Below are 27,167 nucleotides of genomic sequence, written 5' to 3' on the forward strand. Positions count from 1 at the left end.
TAGGAAATGAGTCCAAATTAAAACACAAAAGTTATGAGCAAAGATCGGACCTCTGAGTCAAAGTCATTTCACTGGGAAATCAGTCTGACCTCCCATGAGGTGACGGAGAACAGTAAAAAACTTCCCACAAGCTCTGTTCTGTTCATCACCATCTTTGACTGATGAGGGCAGCTATTTGAGTTAATATTTTCTTTATCTAAGAACAGTGTTCCCAGGCAAAATGCTGCAGGAACAGAGGCACAGGGGGTTAATAAATTTGCTGAACTCCACAAATTACCCACAAGAATTCAGCTGAGGGCTCTCCTAAGGAATACTTTCCATCCTTCTATCAAGATTTTTTTCTTGAAATTTCGTAATTTTTTTCTAAAGAGGAGTGTTTTTTTTTTTTTTTAAACATACGTAAAATTGCTAGTTCCTCTTTGAATCATCTCTCTTTAGGGGCAAGCCACTTTGATGAGAAAAGGGATAAAATTCAGTCTGTAGGAAAATAAAAGTATCATAAAGTACTCACTGTTCTTTGTCACTGAAGGCAGGCAAAGAAAGGAGAGAAAGAAAAAAATGAATAAAGTTAGGGAGAAAAATCTCATAACAACGCCAACACTGTCTGGATGCAACGCCACACAGGTTAAATCACAATGACCTACTTCTATTTTTCTTTCCCAGTCATTATTCTCTTATTCCAGCACATCTAAAATGAGACTGCTGCAATGTATGTATGTATCCAATGTGTATAATCTACAGCTTTGATTAAAATGATCAATTAGTTCAACTTATTAATTAACCAATCTGATCATTTACGTATTTGAATGACGTTTTTCTTTGGTGAGGCACCAAAGAGAAGTCACTTAATGGTAACAGGGCCACCATCATTCTTGGTTTCAAACACTGGGGGATAAAGAGTGCATTGGGGTAGGGCAATGAGCCCTGAACATTAACTGGACCATCCCAAAGTAGAACCTGCAGTGCCCCATTTGGGGATGTGGGTCCTCTCATTCTAAAAAGAAGACCAGCATCTTCATTTACTAGATGCACTACCATGTCTTCTCTTCGTGCCTCAATTTCCATCTCTCATCTCTGGTGCTCTCCGGCTTGTAGACTTGAAAGCTATAGAGAAATATCAGAGACCAGCATTTCTCCCCCTTATTCCCAACACAGAGAGCCGAACCACTGCCCCGCCCATGCAAGAGGCAGATGCGTTCACTTTTTTCAAACACAATCACAATTATGTTCCCAGCACCATCGTTACATTCAAGGAGGCTGAATGAGGAAGGCATTTGAAAAATCACAAAAGCCGTAAGTGTATCTGGCTGGCCAGCAGTTAATTAAGACTAGATTTCCTAATTTCCTGGAGAAAGACATCAGAAGCATCTGCATTAGCACATCACCACTGCAGCAGACTAGACAGCATGTGTGGTGACTATAATTCACCCATTAGCATTTATTGGAAAATAATTTTAATATCTGAAGAAAATGCAGTAGTAATCAAGCCAGCCGGATGCACTCAGAATGCCAAGATGTTTCACAGGAGCCTGGGAGCACTTTAATGAACCTGCAGCCAGACCCTTTGAATAATTCTAATTTAATTGTAAGGCAAATTGTTTGGCTTCATACTGACTAAAGTAAACTCTGATGGATGGGATTTTAATTAGCTGACATTTCTTAAATAAAGTAAGTATTTTACCCCATCCACCTTCAGGCAACTGTTTATAATACAGGCACATAATTTTTGGCTGATAGAATATTCTCTGCCAAATAAGTTTGGTTTCAAGAGGACATCATGGGAAGGGCTTGGAAACTAGAAGTTTCCTTTCAAAAAGGAAACCAGCAGAGTTCAATGATGTCTTCAAAACTGTAAAACTCGTTGAACTAGAGGAGGTTTTAGGTAGAAGTAGTGAACAGACGGGGCTTTTGCTTCAGACAGTATGAGTAGACTAAATATTCCAAAAACCCTTCACCAATGTATAATTAGGGCCTCGATAAATGAGGGCAAATCTTTTTTTTAATGCGGTTCTAGGGCTGCTAGAAAGTAAGGGAATTCTCCTACATTCCTTCCCCACTTCAAAATAAATAAGCAAAACTGACTTTCTCAAAGTAAAAAAGCATTTCCTCTTCAAAAGACTCTGTTATGAAAAAGAAAATGCAAGTCATAGACAGAAAAAATATGTGCAAAATACATCTCCAAAAAAGGATTTTAACCTATAACATTATGGAAAAAAAACTTGTAAAACTTTATAACAAGAAGATAAATGACCTGACTTTTAAATGGACCAAGTATTTGAACAGACATTTTAACAAAGAGGTTATATAATGGCAAAATTACATGAGAAGATATTCAACATCGTTAGTCATTAGGAAAGTGCAAACTAAAATCACAAAACAAATACTACTCCGCACACGTTAGGATGGTTAAAATGGAAAAGACTAATCATATCCAGTGTCAGTGAGGAGGTAGAGACACAGAACTCTCACACGCTTCTGGTGGAAACTTAAAGTGGTACAACCAATTTGGAAAACAGTTTGGCAGTTTCTTAAAAAGTTAAACATACCTGTACTATACCACTGGGACCTTCAACTCCTAGGAATTTACTCAAGAGAAATGAAAGCATATGTCTATACAAATTTTATTTGTACTAGTTCCAAACTGGAAACAACCTAAATGTCCATCAATAGATGAATGGATAAACAAATTGCGGTATATCCACACAACGAAATATTATTTGGTCATAAACAGGAATAGACTATCGCTATGCAAAACAATATGGATGGATTGTGAAATAATTATGCCAAGTGAAAAAAAGACATCTCCCCTCAAAAAGGAGTACACACTGAATAATTCCATTTATATAAAATTCTAAAAAATGCAAACTAATTTATAGTTACAGAAAGAAGATTAGTAATTACCCAAGGATGGGAAGGGAGAGGGAGGGGCAGGAAGGAGAGGCTGCAAAGGGGAATGAATATACACACGTGTGTAAAAATGATCAAATTGGACTTTAAATGTGTACTGTTGGAGGTACATTAATTTTAACTTTATAAGGCAGTTTTTTAAGAAAGAAAAAGAAAACCCAGCAAACTGAATCCAGAACAGGGAGCTGTGAGCAGTAAGGCAATGTGAATACCAGTGTTCTGCTGCAGAGGCTGACTCTGAGCTCTGAGCAAGGTGCAGAAGCTGAATCTGAGACCCCCACTATGAGCCAGGACCTTCCAAAGGAGCTCAGGTCATCCTGGGTGAGCACACCTGATTCCTGGCAGAAGCAAATGCAAATCTGTCTGAAAAAAAATATTCCCAAGGTAGATCCCCAGGATTCTCACAGATGGAGCTCACAATAAAAAATTACCAAGCATTCAAAGAAACAAGACCTTATGAGTAAACATCTGCAGGAATGATAAACTTAGATTATCAGGGTCTTCAGGCAGTGGTGTGCTGATAAATGTTTAACAGTTGAATCTCTGGAGAAAAAAAGCCCCACTGTGGCTGATTTTGAGTACCTCCACGAGGCCACTAAATGCAGAACTGGGAAGAGACACGCACTAGTGTACTGTTACATAGTATTTCACCATGCAGGTACAAAAGACACCAGTAACAGAGAATAACAAAATGTAGTAAAATAATTAAGAAGTGGTTAGTGTTGAGTAGTCACTACTTTTGTGTTTAATATCATTTAATTATAAAAATCATATAACTTAATTTTTAATAATGGCCATGTTTAACAACTGACTTGCAAAATTCCTGAAAATTTAACATCAGTTCTCCTGAGCCACCATGGTGCGGATCCAGCACACCACTGATTCAGGTAAAATAATTACTGGGTGCAGAATGTAAAGTTACTTTGATGTGGAATTTTCCGATTTTTAAATGATCAGGCCAAAAATGAAAAACACCTTTCTGCAAGTCAGAGTCGGCTGGTGGCCTGCCAGTTTGCAACCTCTGATCCAGTCCAACCTCCTTACTTAATTGATGAGGAAACTGAGGCCCAAAGAAGGGAAAGAGATTCACTGATGATCACTCAGTACACTAGCTCAGACCTAGAAGCAACCAAGTCTGATTCTAACCACCAGGTCTGTGCTCTTTCCAGACCACCTCTAATTTAGGGCACAGAGCTCAGAATTTAATCTTGTTACTCCAACCTTGCAAAGCAGTAGAATCAGTGGAGAAGTGTCCATGACAGAACTCCCACCAGGTTCTTTTCTCCCTCCGCCCCGGGGGCGGGGGGAATTCTATTTCTTTCCTTGCTCTTCCTTTCCTCCTCCAAGTGCAGATCAGGACCTCATTGCCCCCAAAGCAAACCACTCCCCAAAAGACACAGCAACTTACTTTGACTGAAGGGGTCGGTCACTGGGACACACCCAACGATTGGAGCTGTTGCTGAACACGGTGTCAGTCATGGCAGACGTCCGGTGCTCCTGGAAAACATAAGCGCAGAAGAACATCACACAGTTATCCAATCGCCTCTTACTTCTCAGGACCCTGCTCTATGCCAAGCACTCTGGGGGATACGGGGAAGAAATGGAACTACATCCAGCTTCTCCACTTTCCAGATGGGGAACCAAGGGGGGAAGTGACCTGCTGGAGTCACAGCCCCCTGTGGCAGAAATGAATCAGAGCGAAGAGCTCCCTCCCTTTAATCTGTGTTCCTCCCATTCATTGCTGATACAAGGCCACATATCCAGGAGGGAGGGTCAGAGCTCTTAACTCTAGCCCAGGGTCTTTCCACTGGAGGATGTCATCTGACTCATGTACTAGTCAACTTGGCTTTGGTCAGGCCAACAAAAACCAAAACAAAACAAAAAAAACCACCCCACCTCTTAGCATTTTGAGGTCCCAAATGTTAGCATCATCCCTAGCTTGCTTTCTTTTTAATACTCTACACCCAAACCATCAGAAAGTCACGTTGGCTTGATCTTCCTAATTAACCTGCAATCTTCCCAATGTTCTCTGCCTGAATATGCTGATCCGAACCACTCCCACCCCAGCCTGGCTGACGACGGAAGGCTCTTCATGGGCCTCCCTGCCTCCACCTCTGGCCCACTTCAACCTATGCTCTACGCAGTGGCCAGGGAGAGTTCCACAAACATAAACCACAGCTTGTGACGACAGCACACCCACGGTGGTCATCTCTCTGCTAAAATGTAAGTCTCCTGCAGAATTCCTTCTGCTTTATCTCTAACACCCAGAACAGCGCCTGCATTTAATAAATATTTGTGTAACACATGAATGAGTCTCCGTCAATGCTAAGTCAGTCCAGCTGAACTTCGCCAAGATTTCATTCTCTCTGAATCTCCCCTCCTCCCCTCCTCCAGCTTTAGCCAAAGAGTAAGGGGAAAGAGATGATAGAGATTACATTTAATTATTTTGTTTTGTTTTGTTTTGGCTGGGGGAGGTAATTAGATGTATTTATTTTTAGAGGAGATTACATTTAATTTATTTTTTTAAAAAGCTTTCGAAGGTAGGTCACTGTGTCCAGTGGGTCCTGATTTCCCTGAAGATCTTGTTACAACACAGTCTTTTTTTTTTTTCCTGGGAAGCTGAATAGATGAGAAGTTGGGAGGTAAACAGGGAGAGAATGCAGTCAGTGCAATTATTAAGCCTTCGGGTGGGTGAAGCCAGAGCAGGGCTGATGGTTGGACACAGAAGAGAAAAGGCCCCTTACAGTAAAGCCATTTCGCCTGCTCCTGTGTGGTTAACATAATCTTCCCAGGTTAATATGACCATTTCATTGTTTCTGCTTTGAAAACAGAAAAAAAAAAAAAAAAGTAGGGGGAGAGATGGCTCCTGTTGTGAAGGAAATCTGCTGAAAAGAACCTTAACATCTCATTATTGCCTGTGCCAAGAGCTGAATGAGACTGCCCCGGCCCCCCTGCGGACCCCAAGCCTCTGCAGGGTAGAGAGAGCCTCAGTCTCCGGTAATGAGCTTCCTCGGCTGCCCTGGATCTGGACAGCAAACGTTCATCTGATTGCCTTACCTCCTGCTTTGCGGCAGAAATGCAATACTGCCCTTGGAGGATCCCAGAGGGTAGGGGGAGCTGGGGCAAGGGATACACAGTCCCCTTCTAGGAACTCTGATCTCCAAATTCTATTGCCCTCCCGGCTTGCCCACCCTTTCCTGCGCTCAGCCATGCACTCCGGGAGTTCATTTCCTATTAAAATTCTGCCTGCCAAGTCCAGACTCACTGCTGGCCACCCCATGGATCCCACCCGGCTCTGTCTCTCCAGGCCCGAAGCCACCCTGGGCAGCACTGATTATTTCAGCTTTGCCACCGAGGCTTCTCAAAGTGTAACATCCCAGGATTGGACTCCTAGTCCTGGTCAACCACCTGGGCCTGGAGAGGGAAGTCTGAGTAACAGGCTATTTGAACACCTGGAGTATAAGGCCCAGAGGAGGGAAGTCATGTGTCCACATCCCGGCTGGGGGTGAAAATGCAGGTGGAGGTAAGAGGGTGTATCTCCTGGGCACAAGGCCCCCCACACCCCTGGTATGAGCCCCGAAGAACAGTCTACTTTCAGGAACCAGAGCGACAAAAGCCAGAATCAATGGTGGCAGGTATCGAGGGCTCGGTACCTGCTAAGCGCCTTTCAGGTTTTATCTCATTTAATCCTCACAATAGCCCTCAGGGGTAGACGTTCTTCTCATCCCATTTCACAGATGAGCAACTGAGTCATGGAGAGTGTTAAAGCAGGCTTCCCAAAGGCCTGCTTAAACTCTTTCTGATGAAGGAATCTAAGTGCCTGATGATGAGCGCCGTCCGGCCGAGTGTTGGTGCATCTATGCGGTGGAGGACCGCACAGCTGTGAAGAATAATGAGGCTCTTTACGACAGATCCACATCATCTTGGACTGATCACCAAGATGAACTGTCTGCTGGAAAGGCCAAGATGTAGGGCCGTGTTCCAGAACAACACCATTCGTGTGCACAAGGGAAAGGAGGACATGTGCATGTGATTTGGGGCCGTATATGCATAAAGTGTCTCTGCAGAGAACTCACAAGAAACGGGTCACATTGCTTGCCTCTTGGGGAAGGGACATTGGGTAGCCAGTCGGGACTGAGATAAGAATTTTCACATTATTGCCCTTTGTATTTGCAACCACTTGGATATGTTAGCTATACAAACATGAATGGCTTTTTAAAGAGATAATTTAAAAATAATAATAAAGTGCTTCAAGGGCTGCCCATTGCATGTAAGATTTAAGACTCTGTGACCTCAAGGAACTATCACGACCTGCCTGCCCTTCCTGTATCTCAGACCATGCTCCAGTCACGCTGCCTATTCCAGCTGCCAGGCCTTTGCCTCTGCTGCCTCTCTGCCTGGATAGCATCTTCCTCTTGCTCTCGCACGGCTGGTTTCTTCTCATGCTCTGCTAGTCTCTGCTCAAATGTCACCTCCTCCAAGAAGCCCTCCCTGACTACACTCTCTAAGTCACCTCTCACCCCTTACTTACTCTCACTGCATCCTGTTTGTTTCCTTTTAATACTTATCATGATTTGCAATTACTATTATTATTTATTTGCTGTTTGTCTCCCTACCTATTCTATAATATCTGTGAGAGCAGGGCCCTGGGTCTGTATTTGTTCAACAGTTGTAACTCCAGTGCATGCAGTGCCAACTTCATAAGCCTGTGACCTATACAGTCGCACAGGGCCCCATGCTTAGAAGGACCAAGCTTAGAAGGACTGTGTGCTTAGACAGGCCCACAACTGTCTTAATGCTCCGCTGTCATCATCTAGAAATCCTTTATAGTATTTGAACAAGGGGCCCTAAATTATCACTTTGCAGCCAGTAGGTGCTCAATAAATCTTCACACGAGACCTAGAGCTCAGTGAGTGCAGTGGGCACTCAGTAAATCTGCATGTAAGTGGCAGAGCCAGGCCTTGTTCCCGATGTGCCCAACTCCACAGCTTGGTGCTAACCCTTACGCCACCCTGCGGCTCAAGATAACCAGGAAGACCCTGTCTCAAGCCCAGAAAGGCTAGATTCCAGAACCTCGCCTTTCTCCCCATGCATTTTGTTCTACAGACTTCTCCCCTGGCTCCCTTTAACACTGTTTGTTAAGGAACTGAGCCTCCATTCCCCAGAATCCCCAAGGTCTTCTGCTGGTTTTAGCTGAACTGAAAAAAACCCAACCCTGAAAACCCATTTAGATGCAGAAACACAGCAGGTGTCTAAGTGCAACACGGGGCTGGGCTGAGCTGGCAGGGGCTGTATGTGGCACTTCAGGGCACTGCAGGGACCCAGTGTGAGCTGTGGCTGTCTGCGTGGAGTTCAATGCCACAGTCAGCCTCCCAGCCCCACGGTATTGGAATTAATCCAGATGCTTTGCATCAGAACCTGTAGCCACCAGTCAGTTCCATCTCTCTCTTCCTGCCCCTTTCTTCTTCCCCTGCATCCAGGCTATCAATGCTCAGTTACTAATCTGGAAAAAAAAAATCACTCAGACTACCCGACGTGTGGGAAATGCAACTTCCACCAATGGCTCCAAACGGGTGGAGTACGGGATCCATGAACAGGATCCAAGCAGAAAATATGTTTTGTTTGGCCCGTGCAGTGTTTTTTAAAAGTAAAATTAAGCCAATATTTTAAAAGCACAGGGTTTAATTAAAAATACAGATTGCCAGCTTCTCTTGACAAATGGGAAGAATCAAAAAATATTTATAGAACATCTATTACTATGTGCCAGACACTATTCTAGGTCCTGGGGATACAGCATTAAAACAAACTAGTGAAAAAAAAGAGGAAAACTGTTGTCTTCATGGAGCTTACCTTCTAGTGGGGAAGACAGATAATAAACAAATAGTAAGTCAAATGTAAAACGTGTCAGCTAGTGATGAGTGCTTTAGAGAAAAATAAAACAGGGAAGGGGAATTGCGATTGAGAGGGAAGTTTGATTTTAAATGAGTGGTCAGGGGGGTCCTCACTGAGAGATGATATTTGAGCAAAGATCTGAAGTGGGTAATGGACTGAGCCATGTGGATCTCTGAGGCAGGGCATTCCAGGCAGAGGGGAAAGCAAGTGCCAAGGCCCGGCAGTGAGCATCTGCTTGGTAAGCTGGAGAAGCGGCAAGGAGGGCAGAGTGGCTGGAGCGGAGTGAGCAAGGGGGAGATGAGTGGGAGCTGAAGCTGTAATGGGGGTGGAGGAGCACATCAGATCATTAGGACCATTTAAGCTTCCACTCTGAGTGATGTGGGGGTCACAGAAGGGCTTTGAGATGTGAGCTGAATATATTCTATTCTGTCTCAACCATGCATCCAGCTGTGACTACTCACCAGGCACTTAGGGTCCCTATACATCTTTGCCAAGGCAAGGTCACCTGGACCAGCAAAGAGAAAGATGGTGGTCTCCTCTCTTGCCTACTATACTTGACAGAGCTGAGTGCCCCCCCCCCCCTCCACTTGCCTGCACGCCTTGCCATTCCAGCCTCCTCTCTCAGAGCTCCAGCATCCCCTACCCATCCAGGTACATCTAGAGGGTGCAGGCTGCTGCTGGTTTCTCTTTGCTACTGCAGCCACATGGGACATCCCCAGCCTTTCCTGAGACTGGTCGAGGCTGGAAAGACAAGGCCTTGGTTCCTTCCATGCTGAGCTGGCTGGTGTTCAAGACAAGACAGGGACAGGCCTGAGAGATGCTTGAAATGAAGCACCTCTGTGCTGGCCTTGAAACAGAGCAAATTCACTGTCACCTTCCCATTGTTCTCCCATCACCACACAGCAATAACCGACGGCTCCCGTCATGAATCTTCGAGAAATCCCACAGGACAGTCCCCATTTTATGGGGTTTTAAGGCAGGCACAGAGCGCACCCCCCACTGCTCAGCAACTTTGGCAGGTTTCAGAGACCACCTTGTGGGGATCGCAGTTGTCCTAGCTTCTGCCACTGCCCCCATGATAAACTGGCCAGTCCCAGCCAACATACAAGCTGACCACAGGCATGAACAAGCCCAGCCAAGATCATCCAAGTCTGGCCTAGAAGAACCACTCAGCTGAACTCAGCCCAATCACTGACCTAAACAATCTTGAGAGAAATAAATGACTATTGTTCTAATCCACTAAGCTTTGGGGTGCTTTGTTATGCAGCAAAAGCTGACTGATAGAGCAGCCCATTGTTGTAGGATAATTGCTGCCCTTGAGAGGACTGGGATCCAACCCCAGCTCCCCTATTCACTAAGTAAGTTTCTAGGCCTCAGTTTCTGAATCTGTAAAATGAGGACATAAAAATTCCTATCTTTGTCATGCCTACCTTGCAGGGTTGCTAGAGAAAGAGCTGAAGTATTAACAGCCTGGTGATATAAAATGCTTTTTAAGTATCAGGCAAGGAGGTCACTGTTAGTTATTTGAGGCTGGAACTAGAGAGGAAAACAAATGTCTAAATTCCAGGTACTTTTTGGGCCCAAGTTGAGACACTGCCGTGGACACCTGGGGTAGAGATTTCTTGTTTTTGCCTGTGCAAAACTTACCCCTTCTTAATTTGAGTAACAGCACCCCAGTTTTCCTTTGAGAAACCATCTCTCTCTCAGTGTCAATCTGTGTGGCTCAGATGGAGGTTACCCAAACCTGGTCCCTAGAGGCGGGCCAACGACCCATGCCTGACCAATCAGTGTATTACGTGCATGGGCTACAGTGATTGGTTCAGGAACAGGCACATGACCCAGTCTGGACCAATGAAGGCCTGCCCTAAGATTTGCTGTATGGAACTGTATGGAAAGAAGTATTCTTCCCACGGGGATGGCTAAACTGGCAGAACAGAAGCCTGGAACTGCTATTGGTCACTTTTGCCACCACATGGGAAAGGCCTGCCAAGGGACGAAGGATGAGAGATGGAGAGGTCCTGATTCCTGATAATGCTCTTGGAATGCTGGATCCAGCCACCCCTGAATCTTTCCGTCTTTTGGCTACTATAGGTTGAACATACGAGCCAATATGTTCCTCTTTTTCCTCCTAAAGGCAAATTAGAATTGAATTTCTGCCACTGCAACTCCCCTGAGCACTCTCTATATGTCTTCATAGACCAGCTCCCTTGGAGCAAATAAGGATCTCAAAGGCAAGCAGAATTGGCTGAGATCTGGAAAAAATACAACCTTCTTCAGCCACCCGCCGAAATCTCCCCTCCTTTACTTCAGAGACACTGCCACCCAAGCTGAGGTGGTACAGGAGGACAAGAAACATTTGTAAGGCAATCTCACCAAGGCCTGCTGAGACCCTGCACTGACTATTAAAATTCAGTGACGATAAACAGCACTAATTAAAAGCAAAGCTAAGTACTTTATAAGACAAATGAGGTGGCAATACTAAAAGTTGAGATGAAAGAACCAGCGTTAATTAAAAACAAAGGCTAATTTCTTCCCTTCTCTCAAAAGACTGTGTTGCAAGTGTGTGGGCACGTGTGTGCACGTGTGTGTGTGCATTTATGTGTCTAGAAAAGGTATAGATTTGTTAATGTACAAATTGTCATGGGAGCAGTTTGTGGAATTGGCTTTGCCTGGGGGTGGGGGTCGGGTGGGTCTTCCTAAAGGGAGGTAAATTGGGGCTGGTCCCTAAAGGATGAGCTGGAGTGCAAGACAAAGAATGGAGGAAAAGATGAGGGAATAGAGTGATCAAAGGCTCAGAGGCTTCAATGGACATGAAATATTTAGAGAACGGAGAATTTTATGCAGATGAAGCCTGGGGTGATGCAGGGCTGGAAGGAGGGGAAAACAGGACAGAAAAGAGAGACAGGGATCCAATGATGAACCCTTATTTCTGTGAGTCAGCAATGATGGTGCATGGTGTCTCCTCCAGTGCTCCCCACCTGGACAACCCCTACTTCTATTTAAAGATCCAGAGGCTAAGACCACACATTCTCAGCAGACAGTTCAGCAAGGCAACTTAGGGTATGGGTTTGGGGGCCAAGCCCATTCTGCCATTTATAAACCTGACAAGTGGATTCACCTTCCTGAACCTCAGTTTCTTCATCTATAGAATGGGGACAATAATAGGACCCATCTCAAAATAGGATTATGTAAGGATTAAATGAGATGCTATATGTAAATTCCTTGGTCTGAGGTCTGGCCCAAATCCCCCCCTTGTCAAGTGGGAGCTATCACTAATTTATGTTATTATTAATAATAATCTCAGTTATGTTTTCCTCAGGTTATGGGAACCCAACTTCAGCACTAGAAGGAAATGTCTCAGGATTCTTGAAGCTAGAGTACGTACATGAAACATGATATTGATGAATGATGGAAATATTTATTTATCATATGTATTATGATAATAACAATATAATTGTACTAAAGCAGGGGTCATTTGAGACTGCTCTGGTTGTCATTAGTGCTGATGACCAAGTATTTCTGGCTTTCCACCACGTGATAGGAAAGCTGGGCGTGGCCACATGACCTGTTTCAGCCAATGAAAGTTTCCAGGAAATTCTAAAGCGGGTGCCTAGTTCACCACTTTCCCCTTTCCCTGTCTTGGCAATCATGGATGTATGAAGACGGAGCTCGCGTCAGTCTGGGTCCCTGAGTGAGGACAAATGTGGAGTAGACACCCCCTGCGAGCCCACCTTATCCAGGAAGCACAAGTGAGAAACAAATTGTTATTTCAGCCACTGAAACGTTGAGAATTGTTTGTTCATGCAGCACAACCTAACCCATCCTGACTGTGCTCAATATGAGTCAGAAGTGCACTAAGTATATCACAGGCAACATCTTGTCTGATCTTCATAACAATCCTAGAAAGGAGGATCCTTTATTATCCAATTTTACAGATGAGGAAAGCCCAGAGAGGTAAGGTCATTTGTCCAAGGATACACAGCCAGTAAGTCACAACGGTGCATGCATTTGAAATGAGTCTGCAGAAGTAAATCCATGGCACTCACCGAGGGCAGGGCAGAGCATCCGGAACTGATCTTCTCGGGAGAATGTCTCCTGCTAGACAAGGGTACCCCTAACATTCCTTCTTCCCTTGGGTTATGAATCCCTCTGAGCCCTGAGTCTACAAACCCAAATACCGAGCAACAAAATACAAAGGCAGACACTGCCGAAGGAATGCTCTTCAGGGCTCCCTGCACCATCTAGTCAATTACCTGATTCCCAGATCAAGTGTAAGCTTGTCTTTGTTGTGTTGTTGATCAAGCCTATGTCTGCTCCAACTACACTGTGGTGAGGAATGGGAAGGGAAAAGCTGAGGACTAGCTTCTGCACTTGCGCAGGGGTGCACAGACACACGTGGCTCCAAGCAGGAAAATGTGATTAGTCAGGTCTGCGTATTAAAACAAGTCATTTAGCTTAATGGCTTCTGGCTGCCCCTGAAGCCCAAGTTGCAATGACACTCATTCTGATTAAAACTCAGTTAGAATTGACCATCTGCAGCCCGAACTCTCCTCATGCCATAGAGACCACAAGTGTCGCCCTCATCCCTCCTCTGCCTCAGGGATGAAATACTACAGCAGAGACAGGCATTGATCCCTTATTTAAAAAATGGTAGTGTCCCCGTCTCTCATCTGAGGAGCATTTTCACAAATCATAGATGGGGGCTGTAGCATTCCCATTTTACAGGTGAGGAAACTGAGTCCCTGGTTTGCCAAGGTCACAGTGGTAGCAGGTGGAATATCCAAAGATACTCCTGCTGGGCCTTATATAAATGAGCCTTCTGACCACCCTGCTATATTGACTGTTGGTACAAATACTATAATATTTGGTTAAGCATATCAATTTGCTGTTTTTGTATGGCAAATATAGTTACCTTGTGTGGTCTAAACTAATCATAGAAACAGCTTTGCTGGGTAATTTCTGTTCACTCCCCAGATCCATTCACCCTCCACCCTGCTCTGTGCCCTGGGAGGCTGGCCTGTGTGGACAGCATCAGTGGCTCCCTTACCCTCTGGTTTCTGGCTGGGTTTGTCTAATTGGAGGCACTGCAGATAACTGGAGGGAGGAAAGAAAAAGAGGCTGGGGTATTTATTCCCTGGATCCCTCCTGCTGGTCACCGTAGGCGGGCTGTGGGGCTCTACTAAAGGTAGTAGCTCTTGTCAGAAGGAACTCTCTGTATAACCCTTTCTCCTCTGGGTCCATTACTGTTCTCTCCCCTGACCCTCTGGGCCTGGACATGGCGATCGTTCCCTCTGTTGGATGCTGGAGTGTTTCAGTATCCTGGTTTCCCTTGATCTTGCTGATTTGCTCACATGTCTGTAAATTGTCTCTTAATTAAAATCTGTTCATTTACTCCTCTGGGTGTGTGACCAGTTTTCTGCCTGTCTTCTATATGCCAGGCATGGTTCTAGGTACTGAATCACTCAATCCTCACAAAGATCCAATGAACAATGATTATTTCCCTTTCACAGGTGATACATCTGGAGCACAGAGAGGTTGGGTAATCTCTCTCAGGTCACACAGCTAGTAAATGATGGGGCCACATTTCACATCCTGGCAGTGTGGCTACAGAGATTGTGCTTTTTTTTTTTTTTTTTTTGAGGGGGAGGTAATTAGGTTTATTTATTTATTTACTTTTAAATGGAGGTACTGGGAATTGAACCCAGGACCTCGGGCATGCTAAGCATGTGCTCTCACCACTGAGCTATTCCCTCCCCCTTCAGAGATTGTGCTTTTGACCAGCTCACTATCCTGCCCTGAGCGTGTGTACGTAGCAAAGGTAAGGTAGCACAGAAATCAACAGCACTAGGCTTCAGATGGGCAATGTCTGTATCCCACCTCATTTCATTGTCAACACCATCCTATGAGGTTACTTCCACTCCTGAGACTTGGAAAGGTTCGTTAACATGCCCAAGGTCCTAGCCAGGGATGGTGGAGCCAACCAGGGTATAAGTCCAGACTTGTCTCCCCTTAATGACAACACTCTTGACCACTACTCTGGACAACCACTCATATAACGCAGCTGCCTGGCCAGATCTGGTGCCAAAACGTGAAATGTACAGTAAAAGAGCCTGGCTTAAGGTAAAGAACAGCACTCTAACCATCAGAGGTATCAAAGGGAGGATATACTGCTTTGAGAAGTAACAAGTTCCCCTTCATGGGAGGTAATCAAGCACAGATAGCAAAACGACTGGTTGAGGCTGTTGGAAAGAGGGCGATGTGCTTTTCTGAAGTGGCCTCTTTCTGGATTTGGAAAGGAATGGTTCAAGATCACAGACTCTTTTTCCCCTCATCTGTGGCCGAAACTCGTCACACTTAACTTGGCCTGACTCTTATCAAGCAGGCAGAGCCAGTCTCGGGATACAAGACAGAAAGATTAAGTAATCCGGCCTTAGATGCTCCCTGCTCTGGGAAAATGCATGTTTCACTTCATCCTTGGAAGAAGAGGCAATTAGGGTCCAGGGAAGAGCTTTACTTGTCTTCTCGCCTCAACACGCACACGGGCGCGCGCACACCCCACCCTCATTTTCACCCATGGTACAAATTTCATGACAGAATCTTCTGTCAAAAGCTCCGGCTTTGGATTCACGTGGACTTCGGCTCAATCTCCAGCTAAACTCAAGCTGGGTGAGCCTGGGCAAATTACTTAACATTTCAGATTTTCTTGATTTCCTTCTTTGCAAAATGGGAGCTGTAACAGCACCTTCTTCATAGGGTTGTTGAGAGATTGGAGTGGAAAACACAGCGGTCGACAGTATCGAGGCTAGTGTTGATACAGGGCAAAGCTCCACGAGCTGTTACCTGACGGCTCTTGCAGAACCCCCCCCACCACCACCACCAAATAACATGGTGACAGGTTCTCTGGGCGGGAAGGACACTTCTTGCCTCACACAGTCCAGTCATGGCTACTTCCCTGGGACGTGGACTCTAAGAAATCTGAGACCACTTCAGAAATAACAAAAAGCTTCTCTTAGTTCCCATGAATAATAAATCTCGAAGACTTGCCTCCATCCATTCCTCTCTCCTGTCCAGGCCCTCCTGACACCAGGGAGGGGAAAGCAACAGAAAATTGAACCCCAGTCGGTGCTGGCTGGGGAACATGAGTGACCTTCACAGTTCCTGTCCCCCTCCCCGCTCTGTTCTGCCCCCTGGAGCAGCGCCCCATGGTAGATCGGTGAACTGGTGACCTCCATGAACAGGCCTCCACCTTGTGCAGCCCCTTCCACACTAACTCTGAGCCTTGCACATGACTTCCCTTCACCAATAGGAAGCCAATAAGTAAGACACAAACAGAGGCTTGATAAGTGCTTGCGTACTGGGGCTTGCCCTCTAGGGTGTTCCTACCAGAAGTCCAGTTTATCCACGCGGAGGAAAACTAGGCTCCTAGTTAAGAGCCCAGCTAACCACCAGACATGAGAGTGAGACCCTCGTGTACTATACAGCCATCTCACACACACACACGTCACTTCTCATTATTCGCAGATTCTTTATTTGTGAATCTGACTAGTCAGTAAGATGTATGTGTAACCTCAGAGACAGTACTTGCAGAGTTTTCGTGGTCACGTGCAGACATGCAGAGCAGGAAAAGAAAAAAAAATGGAGTCGCCCAATGCATGTGTCCCCATCTGAAGTCCAACAGGCGACTCTCGGCCTTCTTGTTGCAGCTCTCATACTGCAAACAAGTCTCTTTTTTGAGATCAATTTAATGCCGTCTTTTCCACATTTTTTGTGCTCTTTGTTGGAGATTGTGCTCTTTAAAATGCCCCTGGGCATTGCGCTGAAGTGCTGTCTGGTGTTCCCAAGTCCAAGAGGGCTGGGATGTGCCTTACAGAGAAAATGAATGTTCGATAAGCTGTGTTATGATGAGGTACAGTGCTGCTGTCCGTGAGCTCAGTGTTAATGAATCAACACTGTATCGTGTTACGGACTGAATGTTTGTATTCCCCCGGCCAAATTCATATGTTGAAATTCTACCCCACAACATGATGATATTAGCAAGTGGGGTCTTTTGGAGGTGTTAGGATTAGATGAGGTCAGGAGGGGACTTCATGATGGGTTTAGTGCCCTTAAAGAGTCATGGAAGAGTGTGCCTACTCTTGCTGCTCCCCGTGTGAGAAAACAATGAGAAGTCAGCAATCTGCAGCCCAGAAGAGGGCCCTCCCCAGAACCTGACCATACTGGCGCTCGGATCTTGGACTTCCGGACTCCAGAGCCGTGAGAAGTAAACTTCTGTTGCTTACAAGTTACCCAGGCTAAGGTAGTTTGTTATAGCAGCTTGAACAGACTAAGACATATATTAAATAAAGTGTCTTTAAACAGCAACATACATAAAGCAAGGATATGTATGGATCAGTTGATGCGGTGTGACCAGAAGCTTGCAGGAACCCAACCCTGTAAATCCCCTGGGAGCAATAATTCAGCATTTACTAAATCAGTGATCGTAACTTGCACATACCTGAGAATAACTACTGCAAATAATGACAATGTATGTGTGTGTGTGTATATAAAACATATATGTATATGTAAAATAAATAATATATACATAATACATAATGATGTTATATATCATATGTACATACGTTTGTATTATACATAAATATATATATAACATACTAGACTCATCTGCAAGCACTCCTACCTCTCCACTTTTCCTCTTACAATAAGAACTGCTAAGTGGGACAAATGCTTAGTAGTTTGATCTGTTTTCTATTTTATTTTTCAGAGTGTGGTAAAGGCAAAGGGCAGCTAATAAGATAATTGATGCAAAGAGGCAATTTGGGAGGAAAAGTGCCAGGGACCTACAAAGTATTGTCATTATGGCTTGTTTCCTGGCCAGCCTCTCCTGTGAAAAACCAAAGGTGCATTTCAAACCCCGTTTCTTCTCCATCACCTTTCTGGGGCAGAATGAGGTGAAGTGGAAGAATGGAAACCAGCCAAGAGTGAACATGTTGGCTTGGGGATTCACCAGGGATGGAAAACTTGCAGGAATCATCTAGCACACAGCCTTTCTGGAGTCTAATCAGAGAACAAACCAGGGCTGGGAGTAAATGGATTTATGAGTATACTTTCAATCTCTAGAATCCGCAGAGCATGCTCAGAGGTGGAAGGTTTGCATCCAGCTAAGGGTAGTTGCAAGTGGTTCCTTTCCAGCCAGGCTGCCAGCTCAGTTTCTGCAATAAAATAGGTCACTGATGAGGGCTGATTTGAGGGAGCAGGATGGTCCTCATCTTTCAAAGCCTAGGACAAGTTGAGTCCCCTTGGCCCTGATTTCCAGCTCCTTCTTGAGAAAAGAAAACTTGAAGGTCATTTCTCTCTAAAAGAGGAGTAGAAGCTTTGTAGTTATTTCTGAGTTTTTGGTCTGGTTTTTGCATGGCCAAGCTGCAAGGATGATCAAGAAAGGAAACTACAGTGTCCCCAAAAAGCCTTTGTGGGACTTGGGGACAGAGAAGCCCTGAGTGGAAAACCACAGTCCTGTGTTGTAGAACTGAAGCCAGCAGGAGGCACTGTGTTAAGGGTCTGGATTTAGAGGCAAGAGGAAGAGGAGGAGATGCTCAGCTCCCACGGTCATTTCACCCAGTGCTTCTAGAGACATCTTCAGAACCTCTCCTCAACAATGACCTCTCTTAGGGAGCCAACCTGGGTTGAGTTTAGCCGCCCATTGCATATGAAGTATCTAAGCTCAGACACTTCACTGGAGCTGGTCCTGGCTTTGTCCCTTGCTAGCCTGAACTTGTCAAGTTTCAGACTGTGCTTTCCTTGTCTGGAAGATGGGACTTATCATTTGCCTTCTTCTCAGGACTGATGGAAGAATCAAATGAAATGAGACATGTGTAGAGTTCCCAGGACGGTGCTGGCCCACATTAAATGCTCAGTAACTGGCAGCTCTCATTACAGAATAATGACAATTCTAGTACAAAGTCCTCGTTGCCAACCACAGCCTGTTAAGTTTGAATTTATACCCATGTCTTGTTTTTTCTGCCTTGAGCGCCTCATGTTGACCTTTCCTCTTCCGAGCGCAGTAATCGCCAAACCAAGGAGGCTCAGTGCTCTTTTAAAAATCTCAGATGGTGAGGGTTGTGACCGTAATTCCCCAAGATGATGAGGAGGGCCAAAGGGGCAACCAGAAGGAAAGGGTCAAGAAGTGCCAGAGGCACTGACATCCCAGGAGACCCTCGTCAACTCTTCTATTTCTAACAAAGATTTCACAATAGCATCCCTCTTAAGTTCCATAATTTCTTTGCAAGTCACATAAGATGGGAGTTTTAGGGCCTACTTTACAGATGCCAAAAATGAGGACACGTGAGGTAAGGTGACTCAGCAAAGGCACGTCAGTGGTAAACAGAGGGGTCACCTTAGAACAAAGGGTCACATCCCTGGCTTCACCCTAGAATCATGGTGGAGGGGTAGGGGGAGTTAACAATGCTAATTCTAGGATCCCCACCAAACCAGCTAAATAAGATGCTCCTGGTGGGGACCCACATCATACTTTTGGAAAGTCCTCCTGGTGATTCTAATGTGCAGCCGGTGCCGAGTCCCACCAGCTTAGAACCACGTGCCCCAATCCACATCCTCTCCAGGCTCCCTTTCCTCCGGCCAGTGCACCTTCAACTTGAATATGCATCACATTCACTGATGCCCACTTTCCAGCCCCAGATTTTCTGATTCGGGAAGTCTGGGACAGAGCCCAAGAATTTGCATTTCTAAGTTCCAAGTGATGCGGGTCTGGGGGCCACATTCTGGGAACCACCTCTGTATGCAATGCTAGGAAAACAGAACCCAGGAGACCGTATTTCCTGGTCCATGGTTTCCCTTCTGCTGACAGCACTCTCTTTGCTCTGAGTCAGAGAAAATGTTACTAGAAACCAAAGACGACTGGGGGAGGCTGAGGGCTTTGGGACTTTTTCTTCTCTTATTTCTCTCCTTTTAAAAATAATCGCACTTAAGATTGACTGTCACTGAGCATTTGCTGCTTGTTCTTCCACACTCGGCCCAAATCCTTCTCCTGCAATGCAGGTCTTCTTAAATATTGAATAAGTCTGCTGCTCCGCCAGCTGCCACAGCCAGGGCTGAGGTAATGTGGATATTGACAAAGGCTTAATGTGATTAATCAGGTTACAGAGATCAGGCTGCTGAGCTGGTTTTAGAAAAGACCTTCACTTTCTTCTCCATCACCAAAATCTCTGGTGCCTCACTACCTTCCCTAACGGTCCCCTACCCTTCCCAGGGCATGGGGATTTTTTTTTTCCTTTTACTGCTCTTGCTGTTTAATGAACCCCTGGGTGAGTTAGAGCATCCTGGGGAGTGGGTCAGGTTTCGAACAAGAGCAAGGAGCATTAGATAGATGCTGTCAGTACTCATTTATCTAACAAATACTACTTATTGAGCACCTACTGTGTGCCAGACACTGTGGAATACAGAATATTAAGCTTGTAGTGATAAATAAAACAGTCAAATGTTCCTGTGCTGGTGGAACTGACATTCAAATCGGGGGAGATAGACAATGAATGAAATAAAAATAAGTAAAATCATGTGATGCATGGTGCTAAGTGCTGGGGAGAAAAATTAGAGAAGAAGGAAGAAGAACTCAGGAGAGGGGTGCAGTTTTAAATAAGATGATCAGGAAAGGGCTCACTGAGAAGGAGGTGAGGTAGTGGACAGAGAGGAAGGGATTAAAGGTACCCCCTCGAGAATGCTGAGCTCTGAGATTTCATCAACATCACCATCACCATCAAAATAATGATAACTAATGTTCAGTGAGCACCTCTCAGGCATGTTCCAAGCAAAGATTATATATTACTGACTTGTTAAATTCCCAAGCCCATCCCAGGAGGTAGATGTTATTGTCATTCCCATTTTACAGATGAGGAAACTGAGGTGCAGGGCGATTTAGTAACTTGCTTAAAGTCACACAGCAGCAGAGCTGGGATTTAAACCCAGGTGGACTGGCATCTATCCCTGCCTCTTCCCTCCACTCTCACCCCCGACATTTTCAGGAAGGGACCCTACACCATGGCTAATTGCAGAATAAAATCTCTCCTTGGTTGGGGGTCCCACTGTCATCCTTCCTTTCCAGGGAGTTGGTGCTATAAAGAGGGTGGGGCACAGGGGACTGGCCAACACAGGAAACTCTTCCTGGTTCAGATCAGAGTACTTTTCAAATCTCCCCAAGTTCCTGCCTTGTATGTGAATCCTGTGCTGCCGCTAGGGAGATCAAAATAGATTGGATCAGGAGATCTTTTGCTTGTGAAACCACATTACTCTCAGAATAAAGACAAGTTGCCACACCACGGCCCTGCAGGTACTACAAACCTCATCTCACATGGGGCTCCCCCCAGCCCTGTGCTCCAGCCATGCTAGCCTTCTCTGATCCTTGAATACCATCAGCTCAGGCCCTTGGCACATGCTGTTCTCACGGCCATGAATGTTCTTTTCTTTTTACTCGGTTAACTCCTATTTATCCTTCAGCTACCAGGTCCAATGTCACTTCCTCAGGGAAGCCCTCCCAGATTAGGTCAGATTTCTTTGTGACATGCTCTCATAGACCTGTGTTCCTCTCTTTAGAACCCTTGTCTCAGGCTCTAATTATACATCCATTTGTTATCACTACTGATTTACATCTACTGCCTGGAGGGAAGGAACCAACTCTAAATTGTTTTCTACTCTATCCCAACAGTGAGCATAGTGCCCGATAAATACTATAAATGACCGAACAGAAGATAAGAATCTCCCACATATAAGTGATATCATATGATATTTTTCTTTCTCATACCACTTATATGTGGAATCAAAAAAAAAAAAAAAAGACAAACAAACTTATTTACAAAACAGAAACAGACTTGCAGACATAGAAAACAAACTTACGGTTACCAGGGGGAGAAGAGGGTGGGAAGGGATAAATTGGGAGTTTGAGATTTGCAGATACTAACTACTATACATAAAATAGAAAAAAAACAAGTTCATACTGTATAGCACAGGGCACTATATTCAATATCTTGCAGTAACTTACGGTGAAAAAGAATATGAAAATGAATACATGTATGTTCATGTACGACTGAAGCATTGTGCTGTACACTTGAAACTGACACAACATTATAAACTGACTATGCTTCAATTTAAAAAACGCCCCAAAAAAAGTAAAAAAAAAAAAAAAGAAAGAAAGAAAGGTAAGGATCTCCCAACCAAATATCCCTTGGAAAACAGAAATTCACCCTCTATTCAGGTCTTTAAAATGTTCTTTACACAGCCAAGCATCTCTCATCATCTCTCTCAATTTACGTTGTTTTGAATAACAAAATAGTTTAAGTAAATTCTTTCTAAATTTTTCAACCATCAGGCAACTGCAAATGGTATCTCCTCCATTTCCCATTCTTCAACAAAAGGTTTTTGCAGTGGACGACCTTGATTAAAGTTATAAAGCTTTCCTTACTATTCTGGTTTGTTAATTATTTTTAAAATATGTGTCAGTGGCAGAAAAAAAGGTTTTATGGGTTAATTGATTATTTTATACAATATGTGATTTTAAGTATGTGTGTGCAATACAATTGATGAACCAAATACTGTAAATGGATGTTTGATCTTTTCATCTACATCCCTAATAGGTTTCATTTTCTTTCTTCCAGCCCCTAATAGGTTATATTTTTAAATCTGGCAAAAAATTTTGTCAGAGTCAGGAGGGATTGATTTTATTGTGAAAATGTGGAAATTGAAGGTCCACTCAATTTGGGAGTTCCCTGATCTACATGGTAGCAGAGAGTCAATAAATATCTGTCAACTGAATAGTGAGGATTGTATGTTGAATGAATAAGTGATTGTATGTTGGTTGAGAAGGCTCCTAAATTCAGTGCAGAGGAGACAAGACATTCACTTCTGAATTATCCCCCTAACAAAAACCAACTCGGATTTATAGCCTCACAAAATCACCTCCTAACGTGCACATAACTCTTAAGGATCATGTTCTGTCTTAGGAATTTTATGTCTTCAGTTTGGCCCCAGAATGTAAAGTGATCAGGAGCGACAGGCGACGGATCTAAATTAACAGCAGGAAGGACAACCATGCTCATCATACCTGTCCGGCAATGCCCGGAATGACTTTGTAGGTGCTGAGCCAACCATCCCGAAGGCATTCATTCAAGCCCACTGCCCTGGAGTGATGAAGAGGATTCACCCACGGGAAAAAGCAGCTTTCCTCCCAGAGTGACCCATGGACCGGCTGCAACGGAACCAGTCAGGAAAGTCTTTATACTGCAGGTTCCTGGGTACGACCCCAAACCTCCTGAGTCAGAATTTCTTGGGATGACCTTCAGAATTAAAAAAAAAATACCCCAGGAATTTTTGCACACACTAAAATTTGATAACACCCTAAGTTAATGACGGAGCAAAATTAGCTCCCAGACATTTGGATTTTTCAAGTGAGTAAAATTCCCTTCCAGAGTTTAGGGGACCTTCCCTACGGTTGTCACTTTTTATTGTTGCTGTTTTTATTTGCCAAGGAAGGGCACTAAAAAATTTTTAAAAGAAAGAAACTACCATCAACTATTGTCGATGTTTTATTTTTTAAAGAATATATTTTAACATTAAATGAGAAGAAAAGACAATGTCAAACTAAAGGAAAATCCATTCTAGGAAAATGTAGTTGGCAACCTTTTGCCTGTAAAGGCCTGATTTTCCTCCTTTCATCAAGGCCACTGGGAACTTCATTACAGGCCAGATCCGAGTTTGGAAACCATGAGCATAAGTGACCTTCAAGAGCCCTCCTGAGTTAGGAAGATCCAAAGATATGAGAACAAGTTTGTTTTGGCCACTAAGAAACAACAATGGTGATGACAGTGGTGTCCTGAGATCTCTGCCCATTTGAACCCATTTGACCCTTATGAGAACCTATAAAATATGTGCTCTGGTTAACAGCATCCCCATTTTACAGCTGGGGAAAAAAAAACTGAGGTTCAGGGAGCTTTGGTAACTGGCCAAGTCTGCATAGCTAGAAAGAAGCGATGTGGAGATTTGAACCTAAGGGGTCTTAGCTCTCAGTGTGGATCCCCTAACCTCTGGGCTCTCCCACAAGCAAGTCAGGTTTTACACGTGTCTAGTATATATATATATATATACCCCTGGCTTGAATGAGCCAGCTTGTAGAGCTGATGAACAAAGAGCACAGAGGTTTGCTGACAGCGCATGCAGGGGGATGAGGACAGAAGGCAGTGGAGGAGGTGATACCCAGTGTCCCCCAAAGCCTGAGAAGTAGCCTCCAGAGCGTGTGTTTGTGCTGGGGCTCCCATGAGGCATCAGCTATCTGCTGGTGACCAGGTGTTCTGTGACCTGGATCACCCACCTGGAAACACTCACAGCCCAGCATTTGGTCACATTTTGTTGGGTTTATGCTCTGTCACTGGCCTGGTGGACCTGCTATGCTTCAGAGCTCTGTGGCTGAGCCATTGTCATCCCTAAAGACCGGACCTTTTTCTGGTCCCCAGTTCACTTTGTGACCTCAGGAAATTGGCTCACCTCATGGTGCTTAGTTCCTTCGTCTATAAATAGAGGTAGTAATTCCAAGTCTTCCTACCAGAAGATAATTGTGAAACGCCACTGACTCTAAAACTAATTTTTTCTTAAATTTAAGTTCTATACAGTAACAAACAGCTAACAGTTGTATCACTGACCATGTACTGTTCTGAGTGCTTCATGTATGTATTAACTCCCGTCATTCTCTCAGCACCTCTACAAGGGGGGTGCTTTTATTATTCTCATCTTCCAGGTGAATCACTTGAGGCCAGAGGGGCCAAGTAACTTGCCCAAGGTCACAGGCCAGCAAGTAGCACAGCTGAATTCCCAAGAAGTCTGGAGGCAGGGGCTGTGCCTTAAACACTGAGCATGCTGCCTCCTTCTGGTCAGTGTGATCCAATCCTTTATGAAAATGACATTCATGCTTTGGGTCCAAACCAGGAGGAGCTGAAGACTAGAGAATCCATTTCTATAGAGCTTTATATTGTGAAAAAGCATTTCTTTTTCTTTTCTTTTTTTTTTTTTTTAAGATTTTTTTGATTTGCTTTTTTGGGGCGGGGGGTAGGGAGGCAATTTGGCTTATTTTTATTTATTTATTTATTTATTTATTTATTTATTTATTTATTTATTTATTTATTTATTTATTTATTTATTAATGGAGGTACTGGGGATTGAACCCCGGACCTTGTCCATGCTAAGCATGCAGCCTACCACTGAGCTATACCCTCCCCCAAAAAAGCATTTCTAAGTTGCTTGATCTTTGCAACAACTCTGAATAGTAAGTGGAGTGGTAATTGATTATTATCCCATTTTACAGAGCAGAAGAATGAGGCCCTGGGAGGTACATTCTCTTACTGTGAAAATTTGAGTTTAATGTCCGAAAGATCTGAGTTTGAGTCCCTGAATCTACCCTTTACTGAATGAATCTGAGGAACTGAGACCTCTCTGTCTTTTGTAGCCTCCAAGTCCTAGTTTGCAAAATGGGCATAATAATCGTGCCTCATTCCCAAGGCCTTCTGAGGATTAAAGGTGATCACTCACGTGAATGCAAAGCACAGGGTTTAGACCCCTGTGACTGCTTTGTCTAGAGCCCCCATTCATTTGCTTTCTGAATGAAACTGCAGCTCAGGATATAACTACCATATGGCACAGCTGGGACTGGAACCCCACTGGAAAGACTTCAGCTTTCAGGTCTTTCGAGCACGAGGATGACAGAACACGAAAAGGAGGTGGGGAGCCCCCTAGGGCATCAGAGGCCACCCTGCAGTGGAGACCCGAGCCCACCCTTACAGTCCCTGTGAACTAGAAATCACAGCCCTGTGCTGCCCTGTTGGGATAAAGGCTCCCATTCCAGACCTGCTGCCATGACAACCAGAGTGAGAATTTTCCAGAGCTGGAGGCTGCTCAATCCCAGGGTCTTGGGGTGGCTCTGGGGGCCTCTGTGGCCACTTAATGACTCCAACTATCAGTCTCTAAGCATATTCAGGGCCAAGATAAACCTCTCTGCTCCCACCAGTATGTTTCCAGAAGACACATCTAGTATTAGAGGAGGAAACCCAGGCCCTGAGGAATGCTCGGTGTAGCTCATGTGGCTGACTCTGAATCTCTCCGTACAAATGAGTGATGACTACTCAACAGGGTGGACACCACCTCAGCCTCAGCCAGGAAACTGCTCCCCAACACACAGGGTAAATCCAGGAGAACATGGAGGGGATGTGAACATCTATTTATCCAGCCCCACTCCCAGAATGTCATTTTTTTTTTTTAAACTTTATCACACAAACCATGTCATGCATCACCTCACTTAAATCACAGGCAAACTTATACAATAAATACTGCCATTCCTCCCATTTTACAGAATAAGAAACTGAGGCTCAGAGAGGCAAAGTCACTCTGCCAAAAGTCACACAGCCATTGGGTATCAGAGATAGGATTCAAACCCAGATCTCCCTGGCTCCGGACCCCACTGACTTGACCTCTGCTTCCCTCTACATACCCATGGGGTCTGGTGTCATAAGTTGATGCTCAGTGTTTGTTGAACAAATCATCAAAAGCAAAATATTGAAGCATCAACCTGCACCATCCAAATGACTTTAAATCTTTTTTAAGAAAATTAAAACGAGTCTCTATGTCCTGAAAGAATCCCAGCTGGCCAGTGCAGGGAAAGTCCCAGAAATATTCTGGGTAGCTGGAGGGCAACAAATACAACTTAAGAAAATGGGTAAAATATGGGAGATTTACACCCTGGTGTACGGTAACAATTAGAAGCAAAGGATTAGATGCACCTCTCGCAACATTTTAAAAACACAGTGCTGCATGGAAAAAAGTGAGAAACAATGAGATCTATACCACCATATCATTTCTATAAATTTAAAACTCATGTTTTGAAGGTGCATCTACAACGAAAGAGATGGTCACTACACAGCATAGTAGGGTTGTCAACGAGGGGAGAGGGGTATGGGGATAAAAGAGAATAAACGATGAAAAATTGAGAAAGAAACGTGCAAGGCTCAATGATGGTCATGTACTAGGAAATGAGAAAGGAAAGGATCTTTACCCTCAACACCTCTTGCCAAATCAGAAATTCCGTGCTGCTCTACAAAGCAGGTGAGTTCTCCGTGGAACACTGAGAGGCTACAAACGAGGTCAGCTCTCCTCTTGCTATAATCAAAAGCAAAGCCCCCTCCTGGTCACCAACATATGAGCACTCTCTATTTTTTCCTGGGGATGTCTCCCCAAAGCGCTTATGCACTGTTCAGAAGCGGACTCGTGCCCAGACCCCTCTTTAGAGAACACACAGATAACCCCGAGGCCAGCCCCGGCCAGATCAA

The 27,167-nt window shown here is 44.5% G+C and overlaps 1 protein-coding gene across 1 annotated transcript in view; it reads right to left on the reverse strand.

Annotated features, from left to right (window-relative positions):
• The window catches only part of RPH3A (rabphilin 3A), an 89,284-nt gene that overhangs the window by 52,986 nt on the left and 9,131 nt on the right, over positions 1 to 27,167 (reverse strand). Inside the window, exons 3-4 of the mRNA XM_031442762.2 lie at positions 4,316 to 4,404; positions 512 to 523 (exon numbers count right to left, since the gene is read on the reverse strand). Coding sequence (XP_031298622.2) covers positions 512 to 523; positions 4,316 to 4,386 — 83 coding nt within the window. The 5' untranslated portion in view covers positions 4,387 to 4,404. The remainder of the gene's footprint in view (positions 1 to 511; positions 524 to 4,315; positions 4,405 to 27,167) is intronic.

Source organism: Camelus dromedarius, chromosome 31 (assembly GCF_036321535.1).
Source record: "Camelus dromedarius isolate mCamDro1 chromosome 31, mCamDro1.pat, whole genome shotgun sequence".
NCBI lineage: Eukaryota > Metazoa > Chordata > Mammalia > Artiodactyla > Camelidae > Camelus > Camelus dromedarius.